The following is a 20,046-nucleotide window of genomic DNA, read 5'->3' on the forward strand; positions in this document are numbered from 1 at the left end:
CATGATATAGCCTCAGGTTCCTCTTCTTGGCTGACAAGAGTGGAACCTTATGTCTTCTCCACCTCAAGGTTCAATGTTTTCTGTATGCTGAGATACTTTTCTACCACAGTTGTAAAGAGTGATCATGAGTTTAATATATCCTTCCTGGCAGCTCAAACCAGTCTGGCCATTTTCTTCTGACCTCTTTTATTTACAAGGCGTTTCCACCCACAGAACTGTCGCTCACTCAATGTTTTTTTATTTTTTATTTTTTTGCAACATTCTGTGGAAATTCTAAAAACTGATGTGTGATAATCCAAGGAGAACAGCAGTTTCTGAAATACTCAAACCATCTTATCTGGCACCAACAACCATGCTATGGTTAAAGTCACAGAGATTACATTTTTCTCCATTCTGATGGTTGATGTGAACATTAACTGAAGTATGGGTGTTCCTATTAAAGTGGACGGTGAGTGTATATACACCCCTCCGAAAGTATTGTAATGGCAAGGCCACTTTTATTTTTGCTATACCTTGAAGGCATTAAGGTTTGAGATCAAAATATGAATCTGAGACCATAGATCAGAATTTCAGCTTTCATATCATGATATTTATGTTCATTCATGTTATTTAGAACATGACACCTTTGGTGGCAGACCATCCAATTTTAAGGTGAGCAAAACTATTGGAACAGATACTCAATGTAAATTAATGTAAATGACACCTGCTTGACCAATAACTGCATAAAGCTTGGCAACCTGCTGACATCACCAAGCTGTTGCGTTCTTCTTTTGTGATGCTTTTTCAGGCTTGTACTGCAGTGTCTTTCACTTATTGTTTGTTTTGTGGGTTTCTCCCTTCAGTCTCCTCTTCAGGAGATGAAATGCATGCTCAATTGGGTTAAGGTCTGGTGATTGACTTGGCCAGTCTAAACCTTACACTTTTTCCAATGATGAAGTGCTTTGTTTTGTTGGTAGTGTGTTTTGGGTCATTGTCCTGGAGCATCATGAAGTTCCTCCCAATAAGATTGGATACATTTTGGCAGAAAGACTGTTTCTGTAGACCTCTGAATTCATTCTGTTGCTATTGTGATTACTTACATCATTGATAAAGATTAGTGAGTCCATTTCAGAAGCAGGCACCATGCTTGACCAATGAGCTTGTATGTTAGGATCATGAGTAGAACTTTTCTTTCTCCACATTTTGGCTTTTCCTTCACTTTGGTAGAGGTTAATCTTGGTTCCTAACTTTTGTGGCTCATTGCTGGATTTCTTTGCAAATTTCAATCTGGCCTTCCGATTCTTCTTACCACTTATGGGTGGTCTTGGGGCGTGGTCTCTGTATCTCTGCTCTCTTAAATGATGGATTGTGGTACCTTTACTTCTGTCTTGTGGAGGTTGTTGGTGATGTAAGTGACTGTTGTTTTGGGGCTTTTCTTCACAGCTCTCACAATGTTTCTGTCATCAACTGATGTTGTCTTGGCTGACCCATTCAATGTCTGGCTGTTAGTATACCAGTGGTTTCTTTCTTTTTCAGGGCATTCCAGATTGTTGCCCTATGCTTAATGCTTGTGCAATGGCTCTGATCAATTTTCCTTCTTTTTTAGCTTGAAAATGGCTTGCTTTTTTCCCATGGACAGCTCACTCGTCTTTATGTTGGTTTATCCTTTTTAACCAAAAAAAAAAGAGGTTTTCCTAGGCTAAACCCAGGGCTCAAACCAAGAGTATACATTTAGAGCTATTAAGCGTTTAAACAATCAATCTAAAAGAGCGCACTTGGGCAACAAGATACACCTGTCAGTCACACGTTCCAATATTTTTGATCACTTGGGAAATGGGTTTGTTCAAATAAAAGGTGCCATGTTCTAAATTGTTTAACACACCTAGATGTAAATATCAGGAAATGAGAGCCAAAATTCTAATCGATCATCTCATATTCATCTTTTGATCTCAAAACCAAATGTCTTCAGTATATAGAAAAAAACAAACAAACAAAAGAATTGAATTTGCCATGACAATGCTTATATGATATTACATTAGATTTCATCTGTCACCTTTTCATATGCACCTTGTTGCTGTGCAATGAAATCAGCAATTACTGAGTCATTCATTCTGATATAATGAACAATTAGTTGAATGGAAGCTGCACATTCAAATTGATTTTCCTGTGACTACACTTTTCTATCACTAGGGGTCCCTGTATATGCATCAGGAGTGTACATAAACCCTCAGCCACATCCTCACCTACACGAACCTAAATCAAATGCTATGCATAGAAACATGTATATGCATGGTTTACACATAATGCATATGCACAACAAAGTCAATTTTGGGCTATGAAATAAGTTTCCAAAATAAAATAAATTGATTCAGTGATGCAAGACTTTATAGCTTGGGTCTACTATTGTCTATTCAATGTACAAACTAACAGACAATATGATCTCACACTTCATAACTATACCCATATCTCAATTGCTATGAAAAGAGTTAAGGTTATGACTAAGGTTGTGACTATATCTTCCTTCATTTTGAATTGAACAAAATCCATTGTATGAATTCCTCATGAAATCAGGTTCAGTAGAGCTGACGTGTCAGAAAATAGCCTGGATATAGCCTTAGGCTTGCTGTTATCAAGAACAGGCCACACACACATCATAATGTTTATTGATGGGATTCAGTGTTTACACACATGCTAGGTTTAGCTCTAGGGTCCTGCAGTTCCTCTGGGGCTCAGAACTAAAGTCAGCCCCTGGGAACAATTTGTGTTGATGTTTTAAGACTACATAATTTAGATATGCATTACCTGTCCAATTCTTAATAGAATCTGAATTCTGTTTATTAAATGAAAATCAAAAATAAATTTATTATTTATGTTACAGTTGGGTGACAAAGGAAACCAAGAACCAACATTATGACTTAGTAAGGTGTTGGGTCACCATGAGCTCCCAGAACCAGTGTGCCTTGGCATAGATTCTTTAAATCTGGAGCTGTGGAGAGGACTGTCTAACATGTCAGCCCTAACCTCCTATATATGTTCTTTTGGATTCAGATCTGGTGACCATATATGATTGTTATCATTCGTATATTCATAATACCATTCAGTCAGTCCTCATGCTGTATGGATGAAGACGTTCTGGAAGAGACCATTCCCATCAGGATAGAAATGTTTCATCACAGAATAAAGGTTATTAGTCAGATATTAGTCAGAAAATTTGCTGTGGCCCTGCCTTCTAAGTGGACCCAGACTATGCCAGCAAAATGCCCCCTACTGCATAAGAGAACCACCAGTTTTCCTTTAATTTGTCCATCCATTTGCATTTTCTGATATCAGTCACAATCATTGTTTTTGTTGTTGGTACCCGTCTGTACCTTCTCCCTTTAAATACAGTGCTACCATATGGTATGTCATACAGACCAAACTGAACATTGTTTTTCAAGAACATTTATTGTCTTATAACCTTGCTGGACAGCAGCTCAGATGGACGGTATTTCATGTGGCAGAAAAGAAATGCAGGGTCAGCCACTAACTGACCCAGACTAATAGCTATTGGGTTATAGGGAGCAGTCGTATAAAAAAGGTGGGATGAGCATGTACAGAACGGTAAAAACATTCACACGCTGGAAAAAACACAATCCTACTTGTGTCTTGCAAGTTGCCATGAAAATCAATAATGCTCTCACAATGAAGCTTTGAATTATCTGGCAGGTGGCATGAGTTAAGAGGGTGTTATTTTATGCTTTTAGATAATAATGGTTATTGATTGATGGGAAGATTCCTTATGATTCACCTATGCTTAAAGGTGCACACTTTTTACTGCTACATGTACTTAATAAAATCTAAGTCTCTCTGCCCAGTGAACATCACACCATGGAGTGGAAACCTTTCAGGTTGTGCATGGGCAATACAGGAAATTTGAATTTCAATGAGTCATTCATGGAGCACTCCAATTAGACAATATATGCAAATAAAAACCAGACTGCTGCATACGGGGGCATTGATACTAATTCCAAATAAAATGGATTACATTGTCATAGTGACTTCTTTTTATTGCCTTGGTTTGACTCCGTAAGTCTATGTTAAATGAGAAACTTTCAATAAGCTATTTTGACTCGCAACACAACTAAACAAAAAGGGTAAAAAGGTTATTTTCTAAGGGCTGTTGTGTACAACGTTGCTGCAATTACTATGATTGCTATTACTAGTCTGAGGATGTGTGTTTTTTGTTATATGCTATCAATTACCCCTTACATGCTCATATATTCTACAATTACAATATTCTACTACAAAAAAAATACAACTGCCAGGCAACAAACTGAAGACTGTCATGATTGGTTAATGGCTATTTTAAATAATAGAGAATGCCTTGTCTTAACACTAAGTCTTGCAATTACATTTACAAGCATCTGAATATTTATTCTGGATATTTTAAATAATAATAAAAAAAATAGGTACAGTTTAGAATGTAACACTTTTTATTTCAAAATTAAATGTTGAAATTCCTTACAAAATCTAAATTCTAAATAGCAGCATAATGCCAGCAAACAGCAAGGTGGTGAACATAAATATAGAGTCTCTTTCAGTTTATTATGCTTGTAAGTTGTAGCTGTAACCTGTGTAAAATGGAAACAGATTGTTGTGTTCATTGTGTAAGCCTCAGGCTTCAGGTCCCCAAAGACCCGCCCTGTTTGCCGTGTGTTCAAAAAAAGGGCTAACAGGCAATTACAATGTTAATGTGATGGCAGGGAGGGGTGGAGTGGGTGGGCTTGGTGGAGAAAGGGGGAGGGGTGTAGGGGAAGGGTGAGACAGAATCTGGACAAGCCACAGCACAAGTACGGCTAAATATAGGTCACTGAAATAAAGCATGGGTGATATTAAAATGAATGAAATTAAGAAAACATACAAGGAGGAATTTAGTTTTTTTTTAAATAATTGTATGTGTGTGTGTGTGTTTAGTTTAAATGCTTAATGCTTAAAATGCATAGTCTTTGCTAAAAAAATGTAAAGTAAAAATTCTTGTTTTTAGTTAATATTTGTTTGTGACTTCTCACTATTAAATTTTCAATTCATAGCTGCCATAGAAGCACGTGTTTACTGAGTTATGATGGCATGGAAAGACCAGCATGAGCAGGGTTAATATAAGCTGCATTTCTCCTGGGAACTCATAATAGCCCATTAAACAATCCCATTAGGACTAATGAAAAGGCTTTTAAGTGGTCACCACAAAACCACCTGGATTTCACTCTCCTGGGTTTTTGAGTGTTTTTATAGTGTGTGTTTGTGTGTATCAAAGCACAATTTTACATGGGGGATCTAAAAGATCTGGATAGGAATGTTTTATTTCAGTCTCGTCACTACAGTAACAGTTTACACAAAAGGTTATATTAGCATCAACTGTTAACCAATAATATATAAACAAGAAAATAGTCAAGTTTATGAAATTTAAGAGAATTTTTAGACTCCTTCATTTTGATCTCAGTTTTGATAATGTTTAACTGTTTAACATAAAAGAAATGTTTATTCTTACTGAGAAAAAGACTGCACGGGAAAAACAACAGGAATCTTTTCCAAGCAGTGTATCTGGCACACTTGTGTTTCCAAAGATTTTCTATTTTCCAATGAGCTTTATAATGTAGATGTAATTGTAATGCAAATCATAATGGATTCAGAGAGCAGCCAATGTGTTCTGTCTAGCTAATTGAGAAGTACCTTAGCCCCCAGAAACACAAGCCTTTTTAGATTCATTCTAATTGAGGCATGTTATGTGTTATTTTCTGCTTTACTGCACTGCCAGGGAGGGAGGCACTAAAGCCTGCTAGTATTGTTTTTGTTTAAAAAAAAAAAAAAAAAGGTACATCACAGCCTCTCAAAAACAGAAACAAAGGCAAATATGGTTACTAAAATTTTCATACAAAACTTGTAATAATATAACATCTTTACAAAAGCATTTTTACACATCATTGCCAATGTTTATGTCTTAATTGTGTATTTTATGTTCTGCAATTGAGGCTACATAGCTCCTTCTTTGTAGGCATATTTCAGTCAGCACACTTCCAATGCATGCACAATTCAAAGGACAAACATGATTTTTACTCAAAATGATTTTTTTCCTTGCCTGAATATCATATGGTGTGGTAAACCTCTCCACACCCCACCCTGTCTGTGCATCATGAATGTCAGTAAATGATCTTTAGTATAGAGAAAAGGGGGTTTCAGTGGGAATCACCCAGCTCAGTCAACTGTGTAATAGGAAAAAACAGACAGACAGCAATGGCTACAGACATAGTGGTCATGATGGGGGTGGGACTGTGCCCTGGACTCTCACATATAAGGGTTTTAACTGGCATTTTAGCTCCATACATGATTAATTTGATACTTAGAGAGTTAAAGGAGACTGTAAGAGATTAGTGATTGAGAATGGTAACAGTGGGCACTAGCCTGGAATCCAGGATCAAGTGAACCATTAAATGATGGCAGATTCCATTCAGACAACTCAGTAGAACGAGAGCGACACGGAATACTCTTGGGATCACTCTCTGGGGAAAAACTGCAATCATATATTTTGTTTTGTGTTGTAAAATAGGTTAAAATCAGTGCTGTATGGGAGAGATAAAATGTGTGCAGAAAGGGCTCCTGGGACAAACACCCTGACCCTGTAATGTCCTTCATAATCTCTCTTCAGGTTAATATACTGACTGACATTAGTGAAAAGGATATTAGTTCTACATTACTGAGCTGCACTGTCAGCTCAGTGTCATGCTTGTCGTTTACAATCAATCTCTCTCGCCCTCTCTCTCTCTCACACACACACTCACTCACTCACTCACTCACTCACTCACTTGAAAACTGCAAAATTACATTTTGCACTTTTGCATATTTGGCAGACCCCAATTAAGATTCCCACAAAAGGAGCCTTCAGAGTTTGTACTTCATAAACTAGCAGGTGCTCAAACTAGAAAAAAAGGTATGTGTATACAGAACATCAAAAACACCAGACCAGGTATCAACTATAGCAACAAATATTAAAGCAAAACTTACCAAACCACTGCTTATCTGCTTGACAAACTCATTTATATTTAAAAATATTCAGTATTCACCAGGATTCCTGATGATTCCTGGCATGTTCTCAACCAGCTTCATGAAGGAGGCACCCAGAAGGCTTTTTTTTTTTATTAGAGCTTCCATCACTTGGCTGCATCTCCTAAGTTCTGAATGAAAATTAGCTACTTGTTTGGGAAATTTAATATTCATTAAAAACTAGTCTTTGTAAGTAAAAACTGTTTTCAAAAATATATTGTCATTCAAAAATAATTTTGGCTATACACGTGCATTAAGTTCATTATTTACATTTGTTACGTACTTTCTGCACTTTGTGGAGCTATTTTACTTTTTTCTCTGAAACAGTAGAAAGTTAAGTTTCTAGCCATATAATATGGGATGGGATATGGTTGTTATGAAACTGTCTGACGTCACGAAATGTTGTGACGTCACCCTCAATGAATTTAATAGCCTATATTTATTATTAAATACATTTAATAAATTGGGGGTAATTTAATAAATTACTGTGTATATATAATATATAATATGCATTAATATAATAGTTTATCTGTAGTACAAACATGAAAGAACAATAGGCTAATGTCTGATCGGCTAATGCTGCATGACCCACTGATCTGCTGCACGATTTTCCCACAAGTGTAACACTGTAAATACAATCTGAGAACAAACACACACTCGAGAGCCGGCCCGAATATTTTTAAACAGAAGCACAGGAATAAATTCACCATCTCCACATTGCTAATGGGAACACAGAGTAAGGTCTTAGCTTGCGGCTGTAGTGCTACAGCGCGTCATGTCATGTACAGGGACAGACAGCCTTTTGTTTATCTAATAAACTATTATTATTATTAGATAATTAAAAATTATTAAATAAAACTTCGGTTGGTACGGGTTTCAGACCTTTCCAAAAATGAAATAGGCATAATAATAATAATAATAATAATAATAATAATAGGAATACTAATACTAGTAGTAGTAGTAAATAAAGTCGCTATGGACACCAAGGCGCAAAGGAGCAGGTGCTCGAGCTCCATCCCCGCAAATGACAACCATGACAACCAACCACACTGAACCACCCCCCCCCCCGCAACCCCCCAACCCCCCCCCCCCCCCCCCCCCCCCGCTGCGCCCCGCCCCTTTGTACGCGTGTGATGTTTATTGTAACACACACACTACCTACCACGATGCTCATTTGGCTGATTTCCTCTTTGCCAACTTAGCCTGAAAACAAAATAGCACACAGCGTAAAAGCGACTAAAACCTGGAAATCAGAATAGAATGTTGGAAAGCAAAATAACAAAATACAAATATCACTGAGACAACGTAATATTTAAAAAGTAGGCTACTACTACTACTAAAGAAATAATAATAATAATAACAACGACAACGACAACAATAATAATAATAATAATAATAATAATAATAATAATGATTATTATTATTATTATTATTATTATTATTATTATTATTATTATTATTATTATTGTTATTATATAATTGTCTGCAGCGTCTGATATACACTGACCTTCCCACTCTCTGAGTGCGGTGTCTTGGTCTTTTTCTAATCAGAACTGTATATTAGCAGAATATTAAATCAGAGTTGCATGAGTACAAAACAAAGAAGGTCTGCAGCACCCTGATAACAGCTCCGATCGCACTCCCTCCTTCCCATTCCAAGCGGGGAACAAACCCCACAGGCCGCTTTCAGCCGAACCGAATCCGACACTCACCGGAGAATAAAAGCATACACAGGTAATGGCGTTGTAACTGCTTGAGATTAATAAACAGGAAATTATTTTACCTAGTCTATAATATGTTCCCTTAACATTCCCTAACGAACATTATGGTGCATTTCTCGCACACAGGTTTTTTTCGGCTTATATTATTGCATGGTCTCTGTCCTTTTCATGTTAGTAATAAGGGGAAATTTTCCAAAAGCTTTATGAATTTAAGATAATTACTGACGTAATATTGGTGATTTGGCTGCAGTGATTTTGTGAAAATCAGCCCATAATTAATTACAAAAATTAATTTCTGCATGGACCTTAACAATTCTACACGGTTGGTCCTGCCAAAAATAAACACATTTATTGTTTCGTTTATTCATAAAACCAATATTTTACTGAATATTTAAATAACAATCCATAAATACTCAACACATAAATTACGTTCGTTATTTAACCCAGGATTATTTAACACAGAAGTAGGCAATGTGCTCGTAAATTGCTTAAAATATTAGTAATATCTAGTCATTATAATAATATGTTTTGATACTATTTTCTGACATTCAGTAATTTCAAATGATCAAGTCAAATTAATGTACTTGTAATTGTTTTGTTTGTTGTTGCTTATTAATACTCTAGTAAAAAAGTGACTTTAATAGAGCTTGTGTTTGTTAAATGAAAAAAAAAAAACAACAAATGAAAGCCTGTTGTCTGTTTTATATAACCAATAATGGTGACCAATCAGAATTTAATGTGAAAATTATCATTAAATTCTGTGATTTATAACAGAAGAACGCCTTAAAGAAAAAAAATTCGTTGTAGCTAATATTATAGAAATATTTTAAAATGTTGTTTCTATTTATGTCCAAATATGACGTAGAAATTGTCTTAAAAAAACACGCGCAAACTCGAGCAATTTACAATTAGACACGGCAGAAAATAATATATATATATTTTTTTTACAAAAGAAAATTGCTGTTTTGACGAATGAGTTATAATATACAGCACAATGCAGAAAATACCTCAGTTGCATGAATTGTAATGTACAGCTGGTTTCCAAAACCTGCGAAAAAGCTCCTTAAACTAAGCCAGCTATGTTCATTCCTTGTTCTGCACTTTAAATCAGAGTAATTCAAATAATAATCGAGACCGCATGTTTCTGTAGGAAATATTCCTGTTTTTTTAAGTAGAAAATATTTTTTTCCCAAATTTTAGTTCGACGTGTAGGTCTGCAGTTGACACGGTCCGATTCTGATTATATAGGCTTATATATAAAGTTATGCAAGAATTAAAAGCAGTCATTGGATATTAGAATAAGGTATATTGTGTATTATAAGGAGAGGGTGGAGGTTGGGAATGTGTAAGCGCCTCCTCCAGAAATGCACCAAATCTCTTTTTTTTTTCTATTGCGGGCTGGCTGCGCGCGCTCGAGTCCGGAGACGTGCGCGACCATTTTTTTCGCATTGGCAAACTGGCGGTGACACGTGCCTCCTCCTCCTACTCACCACCCTCAGGTTCTCCCGTGCTGCAGTGACGACATTCGCGGTCACGAAAGAACAGTGGCAGCCACCGACAAGACAACAGAAAAGTCCATCGATTTCGCCTTTTTTACGCACGGTCCATACAGAACCTCATTTCTACACGCGCGACGGTTCTTGGAAGAAAAAAAAAAGACAGAAGGGCGATATCACGATGCAGACATCAAACGTCGACCTCTAAAGGTGACATGATCCACCGGATTCTCAAACGCACCTCGCACTTTCTCATCGAAAACGGAAGGTAACGCCTAAACTGAAGAATACGAATATTTCACCGTGTTCCCTGGATGTGCAAATAAAAAAAAAAAAACCTTTGCCCATAAAAGTATTATACATAAAATATACGCAGGTGTCTGGGAAACTGCTCTAAGGTTTACGGGGAAAAAAATATGGCTACATTAATTCGAAGCAAGATCTCCAACAAGCTGTCCAACGCAGCTTCGACGGTTACTAATAAATCTCAGGCGAAGGTAAGTGGTCTCTTCGCCAAAATGGGCTTCCAGGCTGCCACTGATGAAGAAGCGCTGGGATTCGCAGCCTGTGACGATCTGGACTATGACCACAGGCAAGGACTGCAGATGGACATTCTGAAAAATGAGGAAATAGGGGAAGAAGTCGGTGCCGATAACGTTGGAGATGGGAATATGGAAGGGGACAGTCACTATCAGAGAGATGGCACAGGTCCTCCACCCCCTGTGGCAAAAGATGGCGGTATGTGTAGCGAATTTGGGTCTCCAGATAAACCGAAAATCACTGCTTGGGAGGCAGGGTGGAACGTCACTAATGCCATCCAGGTAAGGCTTTTATGGTCTTCTGATTTTAGGGTTTTCTTTTCAACGTTTGGATTTTGCACTGATTATGTGATCATTGGGGCCAAATGTGAAATAATTGCCCAGTAGGGAACATTATCTATATTTTTCTATATATATCTATATATATATATCTGTCATTATCTATATCTATATCTATATATATATATATATATATATATATATATATATATATAATTGCATATATTCATGGAGACATCTATACAATGTCGTGATCTTACTATAATTCGGGAAGTGGGGAAAAAAATCAGTTTTTATTTATCATCTGTCATCTTAAATGCGCATGAAAATGAAGTTACTGCGTTGCGCACTGGGTTTTCGGTTATGCATAAACCATTGTTGGATATATGAATATAAATGCACGTATTTGAATCAGGATCTGTACATTTGACCAACAAAGTGAGCGTATCGGCATTTATTAGTTTACCGCGCGCCCAGACACCCTGCATATTTATTCCCCTCGAAACCCAACGTCCTCTGCGTCATTCGGCGTCTCTGTGATCTCTCTCGATGACGACGGAATTGGTCAAGTGCAAACGCGCGCTCTGCTATAGGCTGATAACTCAGACACACGCGCGCTCACGTGACTTCACTTCGAGCAACGCGAACGACCTCACCCACAAGTTGGGTGTAATCAGGATTAACCAGTAACCCAGTGCGCAACATTCTACAAACCAAATATCAGATATTTTCCTCAGTACATTCATTGCAATGACGTGTAACCGCTTGTCTTTTCACAGGGAATGTTCGTCCTTGGGTTACCATATGCCATTCTGCACGGCGGATATCTCGGACTTTTTCTTATCATTTTCGCGGCAGTTGTATGCTGTTACACAGGGAAAATCCTTATCTCCTGCCTGTACGAAGAAAACGAAGACGGACAACTGGTGAGAGTGAGAGACTCGTATGTTGACATTGCCAATGCTTGTTGCGCGCCCAGATTTCCGGCACTAGGAGGTCACATCGTGAATGTAGCCCAGATAATTGAGCTCGTCATGACTTGCATTTTATACGTCGTAGTGAGTGGTAACCTAATGTATAACAGCTTTCCAAACCTCCCCGTCTCCCAGAGATCATGGGCCATCATCGCCACCGCCGCGCTTCTGCCTTGCGCTTTTCTGAAAAACTTAAAAGCCGTGTCCAAGTTCAGCCTGCTCTGCACCCTCGCTCACTTCGTGATCAACATACTGGTGATAGCCTACTGCCTGTCGAGAGCACGAGACTGGGCCTGGGATAAAGTTAAGTTCTACATCGACGTGAAGAAATTCCCTATTTCTATTGGTATCATCGTCTTCAGCTATACCTCGCAGATCTTCTTGCCATCGCTGGAGGGTAACATGCAGAAACCAAGCGAGTTCCACTGCATGATGAACTGGACTCACATTGCCGCATGCATTCTCAAAGGCCTGTTTGCTCTGGTGGCGTATCTGACGTGGGCAGATGAAACCAAAGAAGTCATCACAGACAACCTGCCGTCCGGAATCAGGGCCGTTGTCAACATTTTCCTGGTGGCTAAGGCCCTGCTGTCATATCCGCTGCCGTTTTTTGCTGCAGTTGAGGTACTGGAGAAGACTTTTTTTCAGGATGGACGGCGCGCGTTTTTCCCAGACTGCTACGGGGGCGACGGACGCCTTAAATCCTGGGGTCTAAGTTTGCGATGTGGCCTTGTGGTGTTCACCATGTTAATGGCCATATACGTGCCGCACTTCGCATTACTCATGGGCTTAACGGGCAGCCTGACGGGCGCGGGCTTGTGCTTTCTCCTCCCGAGTCTCTTTCACCTCAAGCTGCTTTGGAGGAAGTTGCTTTGGCACCAAGTCTTTTTCGATGTCGCTATATTTGTTATTGGAGGTATATGCAGTATTTCTGGTTTCATTCATTCAATGGAAGGTCTCATTGAAGCGTTCAAATACAACATACAAGATTAGTCGCGAGAAACACCATCGGACGAATGGTGATGTGTTAGAAGATGTGTTAGAACATCTAAACAACTGATGTTTCTTAAATGTAATGTCCTCAGTTTTCACTTATGTTCAAGCGACAACATAAAGCAAAACCAAGAAACTTATAAACATGGTCATATACAAGCCCCAAAAAATAAAAAAAATACACACTGACATTAAACTATAAACGCAAATAGCGTGTATGTATGTGTTATATATATATATATATATATATATATATATATATATGTGTGTGTGTGTGTGTGTGTGTGTGTGTGTGTGTGTGTGTGTGTAAGATATCATAATAAAGATGCATTTACATATATATTTTTTTCTGTAGGTCAGCCATAATTGTACAGAATATATCGAAGAGAGAACTGTATAATTTCAAAACGCCCAGCATTTCGAGCAAGAAATAAGATTTATATGTCTACGTTTCTGATCCATAAACTGCTCGACGTTAATTTAAATAATGTAAATAATAATAATAATAATAATAATAATAATAATAATAATAATAATAATATAAAAATATTTGGAGATTATAAATGAAAAGTATTAATATTATGAATTCTATGGCGAAGATTCCCTCTGGACACGGTAATAATTATAATTCATGAATTAAGAAATGATAAATAGGGCTCCATACAGGACTATATACTACTATAGCTATGCATTCTAAATGTATGACGTTTCATGCAAAATGAAATATAATCTGAGGAATCGTATAAAAGCAGCAGTGTTCTTCCGCACCAGAAAACGTACACGCTCGGATGAAACAGAGCTATGATGCACAACATGCACACTCCAGAACTGCTAACACAGAAGGAGGGAGGAAGAAAGAAAGAAAGAAAGAAAGAAAGAAAGAACATTTCAATTGGCATGAAATTACACATGAGCGGTTGCAAAGCCGCTTAACACAAGATCTAACGTCGAATAGCTTAATTTCATTATTGCTTTCCCTGTCAATCGGACCGTGTGGTATTTAGACTAATACTGGCCTTTTCAATGATACTGAAAATAATACGTGTACGAATCTATATTACAAAGAATAGACTTGCGTGAGACATTTTTCATTTTGTCAGATCTGATGGTTGCTGTGAAAATGTAATTAAACCGTATGTGTACTGTTATTGTGGTTCACCTTACGAAGATGGAATGTACTTCACAAAGTCGTTATAATATATCGTGATCAATAAAAAAAAAATAAAATAAATAAACACGATAACATATTGTACAACTGTGCTTGTCCTTCTGTAAAAGCGAGAAACAATATACAGCAATTATATACCAATCCACTGTTACGAATATAAGCAAAGCATAAGCAATTGACATTATTTGTTGTAAATCGGATTAAAAGGTTTGAATCTTTCTTTAGTATGCGGAGATTCATTTCTGATTACATCTGTAGAATATAGATTCTGTGTCGGAGCTGTAATCCAGAGGCTCGAAAGAAATCCCTGGGTGTCAAGAATGTTTCTGTCTGAATGCTATGAACCTACACCGGTGCATAAACACACGGATCTACAAACTGTAGTATATAAATATGTATTATGTAAATATGTGTATTTATTCCGGTTAGTAATTATGCGGCTTTTCCCCAAACTGTAGATTGCCTCAAATTGCAATTGATCAGCTTAGTCTCATAATGAGGAGGAGTTATTAAATTCTCCGACATATAGGCTACGAGTGAAGGGCCACAGTGGCAAAAATGGAAAGAACAAAGCGTGCAAAGAGAAAAAAGAAAAACAGCCATATAATATATAATATATAGGCAATATATTTTATTATATTTTATATTTTATTGTAATATTAATATAGAAGGGGCGCTGTAATATTCCTGACATTAAGAGCTTAATCAGCTAGTATTACATAGTATTACAGCATGTTATCTGCCATAATTGAGGTTTCACAAAGGCCAGCCTGGTTATTGAACTATAGCCAAAAAAGATGGAAATGAAAAACACTGAATTTGTGGTTCCATGAATCCACTTCTGACTTTAAGCTGACAGTTGTATCACGTATCAGTTTTCCTTGTACAGTTTTTTTTTTTTTTAAACATTCCCCAATACCCCCTAAACCTAACCCTATAACACCAGTGCGAAAATCCAATCCCATTCTGCCCCTGCAAAATGTTTAAAAGCTTTGAACCTGAAGTAGTTATTCCAAGTGCTGTGTACCCTAAATACAACTGACAGATCATGGAGCTCATAAACAAGCGAAGAGGTGCACAATGAGCTTATGCTTTATTGAGAATGGGCCTTGATCAGCAAAATAAGCAGTAAAAACAAAACAATGGGGCAAAATTAAGTTTTATCATATAAATTATCAGATACCAGGCCTCCAAAAACATTTCTATTAAGATAGAAAATACATTTACAGTGTAAACTATAAAAATTCTTAACAGTTAATTTAAGTACAGTATAGTATAAAAAAGACATGCAGAGGCATAATTTATTCATATACACCTACAAATAACCTAGGCTATTTAGAATCTTTGTGGTGTCCTGAAAAACGCAGTCCAAGGACTGTGGGAAATGGAGTGCAAAAGGAGGAGCTATATTAGGGTCACACATACTCAAAAACAAAACAAAACAAAAAAACCCCAAAAAAACAAAAACAAAAACAAAACAAAAAAAACGACAAAGAAAGATAGAAAAAGAAAGAAACAAAACCTCTAAGCAAAGGAATGCTAAAGTGACATCTAGTGGACACTGGTTAGTCTACAAAAATCAAAGGATAGGTTATACTGCTACTATTATTACTAATAATAATAGGATTTTTAGGGGGCCAAGCACATAGTGCTTGGAGCTCCATTGCTTTCTTTAGGATTTTCAGGTGACCAAGCACATAGTGGATGCCTATTGGAATGAGGGACATAGTTCCTGCTTTCGAATCATTTGCTGGGAGTTTCTCGCCTGTGTCAGAATTTAAACTATACCCTTTTTTCTTTTTTCATCAATAATTTTGTGCTATTGTTTTCTTTTGTTGTATTTTTCACTTTTCCATTCTGCCGCATTTTCGTTTCTTCAAAATGCTTTTGTTTTTTTTATCTAAAGACAACAAAGTGGAGGCCATCCACATTGGATCTGCCTAAAATCATCTCCACAAAGCTTCGACTAAGGTACGTTTAACATGGCAGACATTGAGCTTGTTGAGTGTGTTGAGTGCAGGATGTTTAGACATTCTTCCTCCATCGTTAGTAATAGCTTTATTTGTGATAAGTGTATATTAGTTAGCTCTCTGATGGAGAAGATTGCAACATTAGAGATGCATATCAAGATGCTAGAGAAGGTTTCGCAGGGGAAACTCTGGATGCTTTAGGCAGAGATAGCAACCCCCCAACTCTAGCATTAGAGCCTTCAAAACGGGGTGAATGGGTGATGACTCAGTGACATAATAGTAAAGCCAAAGCTAACACTAAGGCTTGCCCACGTGAGCACCACTCCTCTCCGTGTGCTCTCCTCAGTGCAGCATGTGCTGAGAAGCCTGAAATGGCTCTGCTTATAGGAGACTATTGTACGGCACGTGAAATTAGCTCTTCCTTTAGGGGCACCAGCAGCACTTGTTAGGTGTATACTGGGAGCCAGGGCACTGGACATAGCTGGTAATCTTTGGGTCTTAGGCAAACATAGGTTTTCAAAGTTTTTCATGTAGGAGCTAATGATACATGCCTTCAGCAGTCAGAAGTTACTAGAGGTGTGTAAATTAGGGAAGGCGATGTCCGATATGCTCTGGCCCCAAAGTGTGGCATGGTGAATTAGCTTACAGCAGGTTATGGTCACTGAACTGCTGGAGGTCTATGTGATGCTCCGAAAACAATTTGGGCTTTATTAATAATAGGGCAAGGCTGGCCTGTTAGGACTTTATCCATCCCACTCGGGAAGGTGCTGCTATTATTTCTTGCAGCATAGCTAATAGTCTCAGAGCAGGCCTAGTTAATCTGTCACAATCCAGAGCCAAGGCCAGGGAGCAGACAAGCAGGCTAAACTGACCATCTGCTAACTGCCTTGAGTTGTCATTCAGGTTCCACCATATTGAGACTGTGTCTGTTCCCCAAATATAGAAACACTCAGAAAGTTTGTTTTAGTAATCTAATTAACATAAGATTAGATCATACTGAATACACAGCCAGCACCTTTGTTCTGAAGCTAGGACTTTCAAATATTAGATCTCTTACATCTAAAGCACTTATTGAAAATGAAACTATTACTGATCAGGAGTTTACTCTACTGTGTTTAACAGAAATATGAATTAAACCAAATGAATGTGTGGCATTAAATGAAGCTAGTCCTCCCGGTTACAGGTATATACACCAGCCGCATCTAACTAGCAGAGGAGGAGGCATCAATTCAATTCAATTAAATTTTATCTGTATAGAACTTTTAACAATGGACAGTGTCACAAAGCAGCTTTACAGAAATAAATACAATCAGGATATAAATTGTAAATATATGAATTTATCCCTAATGATCAAACCAGAGGTGACGAAGACACTACTGGGTCAAACATACATTAACGTCAGCTACTGCAAATGTAGTTTTATCAATAATCTCCAAGAGTTATCAAACTTGATTGGATCACCGTCAGACCCCACAGATCAGGTGACTAAATGGTTAGAGTCAGTGTCCCACTACACTCTAGATAATGTAGCTCCACTTAAAAAATAATTCGAGATAAAATAACTAGCATCCTGGTATAATGATCATACATACACCTTAAAACAGACCACTCAAGATTTATAATGTAAATGGCGTCAAACTAAATTGGTAGTATTCCAAACAGCATGGAAGGAGAGCCATCTAAGCTAAAGAAAGGCTCATAGTGCTGCTAGATCAACATATTTTCCCACCCTAATAGAAGATAACAAAAATAATACTAGATTCTTATTTAATACTGTAGCAAAGTTAACTAGGAATAAGACCACCACAGAAGTATGCACACCATCATTATGTAGTAGTGATGACTTCATGAATTTTTTCAATGAAAAAATTGAAAATATCAGGCAAAATAATTCAGACTATAATTTAAAACCAGACAATTAGATAACTAACCATGTAGATGACAATATAAACAAATCAGATAAGTGATTAGAATGCTTTAATCCCCTTTGAGAGACTGAACTAATTTCTACCAGAGATACTACCAGAAGCAATCAAACCTAAAAATAACTAATTCTTATTTAACACTGACTATATACCTAAACCCTTTAAACTGGCAGTTGTCACAACCCTGATTAAAAAAACCTGATTTTGAACCCTGTCAGCTGTCCAACTATAGGCTAATGTTAAACCTCTCTTTTATCTCTAAGATCCTAGAAAAGGTTGAAGTGAAGTGACTTGTGGCCAAGTATGGTGACCCATACTAGGAATTTGTGCTCTGCATTTAACCCATCCAAGTGCACACACACAGTAGTGAACACACACCCAGAGCAGTGGGCAGCCTTTTTTGCTGCAGCGGGAGCAGTTGGGGGTTCTCACCACAGTCATGGTATTGAGGGTGGGAGAGAGCGCTGGTCATTCACTCCTACAATCCCTGCCGGACCTGAGACTCGAACCCACAACCTTTAGGTTGCAAGTCCGACTCTATCCACGAGGTAGCAAATGCACAGTTTTAAAGAAAGGGCTTGTTCCCAGCTGCCGAAACCCGGGATTGAACCAGGGACCTTTAGATCTTCAGTCTAACGCGCTCCCAACTGAGCTATTTCGGCACAGCAGTTATACTTGTAGCTACATAGGAATAACATTCATGAAATCTCTCAGTCAGACTTTAAGCCTCATCATAGTACTGAGACAGTGCTGGTTAAAGTGGCAAATGACCTATTACTGGCCTCTGATCAGGGTTGTGTCTCCTTGCTTGTGTTGATTGACCTTAGTGCAGCTTTTGACACCACTGATCATGCTATTCTCCTCATAGATATGGCTCAGGTCTTATTTGACTGACATGACAAGCATGGTATTAGCTTCCACTGTTATGCTTATGACTCATAGTTTATATGTTTTAGCAAAGCCAGATGAGAGACACCAGCTTAATAAAGTTGAGGAATGTGGACATTAGACACTGGATGCTCAGTAACTTCCTTCTACTTAATTCTGACAAGGCAAAAGTACTTGTACAAGGACTACAGGCTGCTAGAAGTAAGCTTTCTGATTACATAGTAACTCAACCTTTTAGTGACATCATGTGCAGCAAAAAGACCTTGGTGTGATTATTGAATACAGTCTCTCATTTGAAACTCATGTAGATAATATTACTAGGATAGCCTTCTTTCATCTCAGAAATATTGCTAAGATAAGCAATATAGTTCCACTACATGATGCAGAAAAACTAGGTTGGTTAAAACAACAGTGTTTTTCAAGCTACCTCTAGGTTGGATTATTGTAATGCCTCGCGGTCTGGATGTTCCAGCAGGTGAATAAACATGCACCAGTTAGTCTGTACTGAAGCAGCCAGAGTCGTTATTAGAACCTTACTGATTTCCCACCTGCTACTCAAATAAGAGGGATGAGCCCAATCGGCCTAATAGTGGTGCTATAGCAAAGCATTTTATGTTTTGTCCCATATCTCAAATACCTTACGTTCTACAGTGAAAATTCTTTTTGTTACTCCTTTGGTTCTCCTGAGAAAAAAGAGAACCATTTAGTTCTACCTACTTAGTTTTTTTTGCTAATTTGCATAATATGCAACCTACTTTTGAGAACTTGTCCTAGCATTGTTGTGCTATCTTCACAATTTTGGTGTCAAACTACTCAGCAGAATGTGATGCACATTAATTATCAAAAACATGTTGACATTTGTTAACAATATGGTCACCACATGTCAATCAGTTCTAATAAGGCAGAGCCTAATTTACTCAAATAGCTCTAACTCAAGACTGTTTGCGTGGATTTGCACAAAACATGAAATATATACATACAGGACAAGATTCTGAGGTCATCTGTAAAGTTTGGGGCATGGTCATGCATAAGGAGCAGAG

The 20,046-nt window shown here is 37.7% G+C and overlaps 1 protein-coding gene and 1 non-coding gene across 2 annotated transcripts; one reads left to right on the forward strand and one right to left on the reverse strand.

The window, feature by feature from the left end:
- Positions 1-8,667: 8,667 nt before the first annotated feature.
- slc32a1 (solute carrier family 32 member 1) lies at positions 8,668-14,442 on the forward strand. Its single transcript, XM_034310130.2, has 3 exons — positions 8,668-8,787; positions 10,274-11,091; positions 11,868-14,442. The coding sequence occupies exons 2-3, from the start codon at positions 10,687-10,689 to the stop codon at positions 13,053-13,055; spliced, it is 1,593 nt and encodes a 530-aa protein (XP_034166021.1). The 5' UTR covers positions 8,668-8,787; positions 10,274-10,686; the 3' UTR covers positions 13,056-14,442.
- A 4,265-nt stretch (positions 14,443-18,707) lies between these two features.
- trnaf-gaa (transfer RNA phenylalanine (anticodon GAA)) lies at positions 18,708-18,780 on the reverse strand. The gene has a single exon. It is a non-coding gene; the product is annotated as a tRNA-Phe (tRNA).
- Between the last annotated feature and the right edge of the window lie 1,266 nt (positions 18,781-20,046).

The sequence above is a fragment of the Pangasianodon hypophthalmus genome, chromosome 2 (assembly GCF_027358585.1).
Source record: "Pangasianodon hypophthalmus isolate fPanHyp1 chromosome 2, fPanHyp1.pri, whole genome shotgun sequence".
NCBI classification, from domain to species: domain Eukaryota; kingdom Metazoa; phylum Chordata; class Actinopteri; order Siluriformes; family Pangasiidae; genus Pangasianodon; species Pangasianodon hypophthalmus.